Source organism: Oculina patagonica, chromosome 6 (assembly GCF_052425735.1).
Source record: "Oculina patagonica isolate OP01 chromosome 6, crgOcupat, whole genome shotgun sequence".
In the NCBI taxonomy this organism is placed as follows: Eukaryota; Metazoa; Cnidaria; class Anthozoa; order Scleractinia; family Oculinidae; genus Oculina; species Oculina patagonica.
In genome coordinates, this window is record NC_135763.1 from 31,067,965 (window position 1) to 31,076,270 (window position 8,306).

Sequence of the window (8,306 nt, forward strand, 5' to 3'; positions counted from 1 at the left end):
CCAGCGGATCCAACGGCTATGGACAGCGGGTACAAATACTGAGCCAGTGGTACCAACTAATGGGCAGCGGTATAACAAAATGGCGGCGGATAGTTTGAGGGTCGGTCACAAGTAAAGAACAGTTTCGTGTACTTAACTGTGAACATTCTCCTGATATAGTTTGAAGACATGCCTGACAGGTTAAATATATTTTCTCTCCATAGATACTGGTGCTTCATGGATACAGGTAAATATAACGCACTGTGAGAACAGGTCAGACCGTGCACCCTCTCTCTCACACTTCGGTTGTCTGACATTTTCAGACTGCAAACTGCAGATTTAGAGAATATTCATGTTATAATTACCATTATTGAGAGCTATTAAGGCTAACCGAAGTGTATAGTAGGCTAACCTGAGTGCGTACTAAGGCTAACCGGAGTGAAAGTCTGCAAGTCTGCAGTCTGCATTAGCCAGCGTAGCTTGGCGTTCCAGAACGCCAAGCTACGCTGGCTACAGTCTGCATATGTCAGACCATGCGTTTACTCAGGCGCTTAATTTCATTTGTGATTTGTCAGAACTGGCCAGCCGGTACGGTGGTCTTCAATGTAAAATGTTATTATTTTTTTGCACGAGATTTTCCCACCAATCCACCATAATTATGATAATATTTATGTTTGGACCGATTTGACAGCTGGACAAATCTGACTTACAATGGAGTTCTGTTCTCAAATATACCATACTAGTCTGGCCGGCCAGTTCTGACAGCGCCCTATTAAAGTCAGTAAACTTCTTGTTTTAGTTCATTGCGAATATGTAAGCAATATTTTATTATTGCTGGTTATCACTGTCACGCAAGTAACGATACTGTCACATGCTGCAAGAAATAAATCCAAATCTTTTGGGTCAAAAAAATCAAGAATATTACAGGTTGTAGAAAAATTACTAGATTAGTCTACGTGTCCAAGTCTCAGGTCTGTACGGTATTCCGTACTCGAGTTATCCGTTAAAATGTTTCACGAAATTTTAGAGAGCACAGTATGAAAATTCCATGCTGGAGTCCGTGTGAAGGGGCACCAAGATGGCAGCCGGAAATGAATAAAAACATCTGGCATTCACGTCTGCTATAAAAAGCGGTCAGTTCACCTTCGTGAATACGTAAACACTTACACAAACACTTCTTGTAAAACCTCAATTGTTCAGATCGTTAAAAATCACAAGATGAAGCATTTTATTTTTTTTAAAGTATATACTGATGTTGTGTTGCGCAAAACTCCGAAATTCAAAATGTTATATCTTCAAAACTGCGAATGCCAACGAGATAAAGATATCTGTTGATATAATATAATAGCCAGTGAAGGGTAAAAAGTCATGAAACTCGCGATTCTGGATTTTCCAATTTTGATGACGTCACGTGAAAACCAAGAATTAATTTCGTCTTAATTTCTGCATGCTTCCTGCTCTGGAGGTCTTGAAAATGCAGACATTCAGACTGGAAAACTCAGAGCCACTTGATGGCTTGAATACTATGTACAGATTTTTAAAAAGCTGTAAAAAGTTAAAATGCATCTAAATGTGAGGGTGGGCAGGGGAATGTCCCTTGTGGCTTATGTCCTTTGTACACTGATATTTTTGTTGTCTCTATTTTGTTTTAAGGCAAAGTGCCCAAACCTGCAAAGAGAAACTTGGTGCTTTCAGAAAAGGACTAAAGAAACTTCCCCTTGAATTTGGTAGGTAGCATGCCATTTGTCAGCTGTGTATAACATTTCCTCCAATTATATGTTTGGTAGATCAAGTTTCTAAATGTTTTATTGTTTGAATTAATTTTATAACAGTGTACATCACTGCACCAAACAAAATTCCAACAGACAGTATACAGGAAGAAGACGCTTCCGTAAAAGGTACCGATATCTATGAAACAAAGTTAACGTACATGTATTCTTACTATAGGAGGGTGGTGATCTGTGCCAGTTTTTTTGGTCCAATCCAGACGACGTTCGAATAGTATCCCATGGTGCAATTCTCCGCGCACTTCACACAATATCGAAGTTATGGCGGATTCCACCGTAAAATAACGCCGCTTTCTCTACGGCACATTTCGTATTTTTTTCCAGTCAAAAGCAAGAAAATTGTATTATTTTGTTGTTTGTCATACTTTCATTGATTTGCAATTGTCCTATGACCGTGGTTTGTTAAAACACGTCCTTTATTTTGATTATTTTGATTAGCTTTCCTTCACAAAGTGTTCACTGACCCGCAACAAGGTCATAAATATTCACGATTCTTCGGATAATAAGCAGGTTTCTACTAAATATGGGTCTCACGCTAGCATAATGAAGGCCGTATTATTGTACTTGCAAAGAAGTACCAAGAAGTACCCGCATCTTAATGACTTTTTCGGCGATCAAAGATGACTGAAATTTCGATCGAAAACCAGCGCCGCGTGCTGCGAAGCATGTGTGATGTCTGTTTCAGGCAACAATCGCTGGGCTCTTTCGTGAGCGCTTTGTCATCATTGCCATTTATATTTACATTCAAAATGACTAATTTCGAAAGTAATCTTATAACTGTACTCCTCAAATTAGTGAAATGCTTACAACTGGTGAAAAATAACCGTAATAATAAGCTCAAATATGTATTCACAGATTATGTAAACAACGCCAAACGAGCCCGCCGGCTGCGAAGCGGACGGACTAGATATCGATAGAGATGTAAGAAGAAATGTAAGAAAACCGATTCGGATCAGCACAGGACTTCTTTATTTACACTCCAGCAACAAATAGCTCATCTATAGCCGAATTTTTGACTGTCACAGGAATGAGAGCTCTTCAACGTTCGTCCAATTGTTCGATAACACCAACATGTATTTCTCTGTATACTAGCGAAACACAGGTAAATCCCTTCAATGTGACACTGAAATTCTCCTTTGAAACGCAGTGAACGTAGAATAAGTCGTTTTCCTCGAAAGCAGCAGCTTTTGAATCAAAACTAGACCGGAAACACGCCATGGCGAACGCTTCTTCTCACTTCGTGAGAGCTGAACAATACTGATTTGGTCACGTACGCAGTGATAATATAAGATGAAACGAAATGCATCATGGGATACTATTCGAACGTCGTCTGGTCCAATCCATAAAACTGCCACTATTTTTGTTCAAATTTAGAACTTTCTGTTGTGTAGTCTGGCTGCAATGGTCAGTAGATAACAATTTTTCAAGAAAATTAATTTCCTATCAGTGCTTGCAGTTTATGCTCCAGTGGGGGGGGGGGGGGGTCTTATAAGGACTGAATGGGTTCATAACTCCACAGTTGTTTTCAATGTTATATTAACAGTGACAAAGTGAATATATGAAAGACATATATGTGAACTGTGGATAAATGGTCAAATGATCCTTGCAGTGTGTTAGCAATTTTAGCGATTGCATTTTCGCCTAAAAAAAAAAAAAAATAGACAGACATTTGAAATTGATGAGAAAATGAGACAGACATTTAAAATTTTTTCAGGCTAAAAATTCAACATGCTTAAATCGCTAACACACTGCGAGGTTCATTCTATTCATTTCATGTTATATTTACAGTAGTTTCAAAAGTATGTTTTGCCAAAAACTGATTTCTGTCAATAATTTCACCATCCTTGGAGACCAGGGGGTCAGATTTTGAGGGTGGGGGGAAGTCAGAATCTGAATGGCACAAAAAAATAGTATATATATAATATTATATAAATAATTACTTTTTTTTGCTGTTTCGTCTTTCCCTTGTATCTACTTTTCACTGACATTTTAGATTAATTTCTCATTTCTTTCAGGATCAGATGAATATGGTTGGTGGTTTTCAACAGAAAATGACACATATGATCCTCTTAGCCCTTCGGATGTTTCAAAAGGTTATGAGGAATCAATTGAACTAATCAAATCAACTTTTGTTAACCAGGTCAGTGCAATGATAATCAGTAAGGTAATATACCTTGGATTTGTCCCTATTTTCCATCTCAGATTTTAACCCCTCCTCCAACTATCTTCCAAAAAATGTTTCCTGTTTCACCAAAAAACTCCCCCAAATTTGATGCAAATTATATCCCTAAATAATCAGCTTTTGTATCAAGGTTCTTACAAGAATCTTGAAAGAGAGATATTAAGATCTTACAAGATCTTACTAAGATCTTAAGTTTTTTCACACTGACATAATTATTTTCATGTTAAGATTTCATTAAGAAATGTTGTAAGATTGTATTAAGATGTAAAGTCTTAAGCAAGATCTTTCTAACATCTTAATCTTAATTGCAATCTTACAAGAATCTTTTAAGATCTTGCAAGATCTTACAAGATCTTAATAAGATTTCCACCTGGGGCGTTATGCAAATATTATTGAGCAGTATGAATCATTCTCATTTGTTCATTGTTCATTTTTGTACACAGTATATACAGAATTTCTTTTTTAGAAAAAAAGCAGTTGAACCTCTTTTTCAAATACAGACACCAAAGAGACAGGGAGATGTCTGTATTACAGAGGTAGAGTTTATATAAACTTCAGATTCTTTCGGAATAAGTGACCTGTTCGTAATAGGGAGGCGTCTGTATTATAGTAATATAGAGGTGTCCCTAAGGAGAGGTGTGACTGTATTGTTAAGTAGTGCAACTCATTATTTTTTATTGTCATGTACTGTATTTATTAATATCAAGTTCTTTTTTTAATCTTTTAGGGACCATTTGATGGTATGTAATGTTATTTTTTTATTATAAAACTGATTGTAATAAGTTTATTAATTTTTCTGCATAAGCAGTATAAAATCAGTGATGTTCAATCTGAAGCAAACAGGGAACTGGTCGACTGAATGACAGTTTTTTTTATAGTGATCTTAGTAAATTGTCTTTTTCTAGCTGACCTGTTATTCAGATGGCAAATGACAGTGAGATAAATCATTATCCATGGCAGTGACTGTGGGTAGTGTTAAAACAGTCAGCTTCGAGATCATGCTGATTGCTAACTGAATTAGAATAGCTAGTCAGAAAACTCAACAATTAGAATTTGCAAACAATCTTTATGTTTTTGCAACCGTTAATTTCTGCAAGGTTTTAAACAATAAGCTTGAAAACACGGAGCTGCACTGAGTTTTATTTTAAAAATATTTTCTTTATTATTTTATTTATCAATTAGGTGTTCTTGGTTTTAGCCAAGGTGCCTGTCTGTTATCAATTCTCTGTGCATTAAGGGAACAAGGTATGTCTGAGTGATATTATTTTTAAGCAGCTGTTTACCACTTAGCGGGGATATTCTAGAATACAGTCAGCTCTCTCAAAACAGACACTGTCGGAAATGACTGAAACACGGAAGGCAGCATGGCCTAGTGGTTTGGGCGGTGGACTTGTACCCAGGATCACATCCTCCCCCTAGTCTACCACTAGATGGATTTGTCTTTGGTTGCCTTGAATTCAACTTCTCCATTCTTTGTAAAAAGCCAACTGGTCAGTCTCCTGTCAGTTGGGAGTTAGGAGTTTTTGTTTGATTTACAATATTTGTTTCCTCATATTTACAGTGTCGGTGGGTTAAGAACCACTTTGTGGAAATGCCACCGCAAATTCCCATTTATGAAGACTTTTTTTTTTTTTTTTAAATAAAAGGGACGGGACCAACACCAAGTGTCTTTCTTATAGAGGTGTCCATTTAATAGAGAGAGTTCCATGGCCAGTGACAATGAAAGTGCTAGCAAAAATCTGTTACTTATGGTTTTTAGATAGATCATTAAATTTTACAATGGTTTGTGTTTCAGGTTCTTTGAGTTTTAAATTTGCCATTCTTGTGGCTGCATTCAAGTCGAGGTCATCAGGCCACAGCATGTACTACACAAAACCAATATCTTGCCCCACCCTTCACGTGTTCGGCGACACAGACAGGGTGATACCAAAAGGTACCTATGTACAGTAGTAACTTTAAGCATTACATGTACATCAGTTTTCCTGCACCACTATCTTGCTCCTCTCTTCATGTCTTTGAACTTAACTCCACGCTTATAAAATTTGCTCGAAATCTCCACTACTCATTCTTCTTAAATGCTACTTCTTTTATATTAATCATATTTTATTTTTTAATCCAAAGTAAATTGTAAATTACTTAATTAATATAATTTTACTTTTTAAAATTATCAAGTCTTAGAAAGGCCTTTTTATATTAATCATATTTTATTTTTTAAGGTGGCCCGCGGGTATTTATGAGGCTGACAGTTCCCTTTTTTAAGCGCGTTTTAAAACGGGAAAACGTGAAGCGATTGCTTAGATTTTTGAGAATCTGAAAAAATAATGCTTAAAGATGGATGGTTTTCAGTCGAATTTTTGAAAATATCAAACAAATGACGTTATTTAGAATTGCGGAAAATTTGTCGATTTGTTTTTTTAAAGCTGCAGCTAGAACAGGATATTGCAAAGATTTGTGCCGAGTTTCAGCGTGTTCCTATCATACGGTTTGAAGAATTTCGGTCGGAAAGTCAGGTACATTTACTTTCCAAGATTTGGTCGCTTTGTAAACCCCGCATTTCGAATGAAATTATACTGCTGTTTTCCAAGAGAGGCGTTGCTTTCAAATTCCGCACGATCTTCTGCCACTTGGAAATAACACAGCTTGAAATAGTTACTACTAAAATGACAAATACCGTTCCTGCACATGTATTTCCTGACGGTAGAAGATCGTGCGGAATTTGAAACAACAACAGAATAATTTCATTCGAAATGCGAGGTTTACAAAGCGATTAGAACTTGGAAAGCAAATGTACTCGACTTTGCGACCGAAATTCTTCAAACCGTATGATAGGAACACGCTGAAACTCGGCACAAATTTTTGCAATATCCTGTTCTAGCTGCAGCTTTAAAAAAATGAAAAACAAATCGACAAATTTTCCGCAATTCTAAATAACGTCATTTGTTTGATATTTTCAAAAATTCGACTGAAAACCATCCATCTTTATTGACTGCTAACATTTGATGTATATACACGATCTTTTTAACTTTTACACACAAGATTAAGGTGACATCAGACTCAAAACTGGCTGATACTGGGTTAGTATAAGTATCAAATTTATGCGACGGTCAAGTCAGACGCATAACACAACAGTTTTTAAAGGCAAAATAAAGATGTCGCTCGTTCAGGAAATCTACGGAGTGGATTTTCCTGTAAGTTGTTGTGAGTAAACTTCAACTGTTTGGCAGCGTTTCGGGGTAATTACAGAAAAATTCACCGTGGCATTTTCAAAAAAATCGCATTTTATTAAAAACGAAGGCTTCCAAAAATCGCTCATAACTTTAACAAATCGCGTTTGATCGCCATAAAATTTATCATTTTATATAATTTAAGCATTATTTTTTCAGATTCTCAAAAATCTAAGCAATCGCTTCACGTTTTCCCGTTTTAAAACGCGCTTAAAAAAGGGAACTGTCAGCCTCATAAATACCCGCGGGCCACCTTAAATTCAAAGTAAATTGTAATTTATTTAATTAATATTCTACTTTTTAACGTTGTCAAGCGTCCTTGAACGTATGGAAAGGGCGCTATACAAATGATTATTATTATTATTATTATTATTATTATTATTATTATTATTATTTTTATTATATTATTATTATTATTATTTACTCAAACAGAAAACAGTGAAGACCTGCTGAAACATTTTTCAAACGCCACCATTCTTAATCACTCTGGAGGTTAGTTTTACTTATTTCATTAGTTTTAAGTTTCTTTCGTTTTTCGCTTAACAGCGTTTCCATAACTATTTGAATTTTATACGTACTGTTTCAACAAAGGAAACCTCTATTGTCCATTGTCCCCCGAACAACGAAACCATCATAATATTATGCAAATCCTACAGCTGCATAACTTCAAGAAAGGTGTGAAATTAGACATAGGTTATCATTTGTAAGTAATTTTGAAACGCTCATATTTATCTTCAATCTGAATCAAAGGAAGCGGAAAATAATGGCTAAAGGGAAAATGAAATTGAAAAAAAAATCTGGAGGAGAACAGCAACTCGTAAAGAAGCGTTCGGATTTCCAAGATTGGGGGCACATTAGAGCCAAAAAGTTTCAAAATCAAATCCATTTCTAACGTTTGTTAGACAGTGCTTTTTTGTCCTTTAAAGGTTAGGTGTGATGGAAGCGCTTTAAGTCTTGCGCAGATTATTATTTTCGATCATTTGTCTCCCCACAGGTCATTTTGTCCCAACGCAAGCCCCCCAAAGAAAGGTCTACACAGAGTTCCTGGAACAGTTTATTAATAAAACTTAACAAAATAATAAAGATTATTATATTATTGATTATTGGCGTTGGTTATTTTTTTAACAAGAAGAC

General features: G+C 35.9%; 1 protein-coding gene across 1 annotated transcript; it reads left to right on the forward strand.

Moving 5' to 3' along the window:
• Positions 1–67: 67 nt before the first annotated feature.
• Positions 68–8,273, forward strand: LOC144658340 (esterase OVCA2-like). The gene is made up of 10 exons (XM_078518762.1): positions 68–100; positions 204–226; positions 1,633–1,706; positions 1,812–1,877; positions 3,782–3,906; positions 4,676–4,688; positions 5,131–5,193; positions 5,744–5,881; positions 7,605–7,664; positions 8,167–8,273. The coding sequence occupies exons 1-10, from the start codon at positions 80–82 to the stop codon at positions 8,241–8,243; spliced, it is 660 nt and encodes a 219-aa protein (XP_078374888.1). The 5' UTR covers positions 68–79; the 3' UTR covers positions 8,244–8,273.
• Positions 8,274–8,306: the final 33 nt, after the last annotated feature.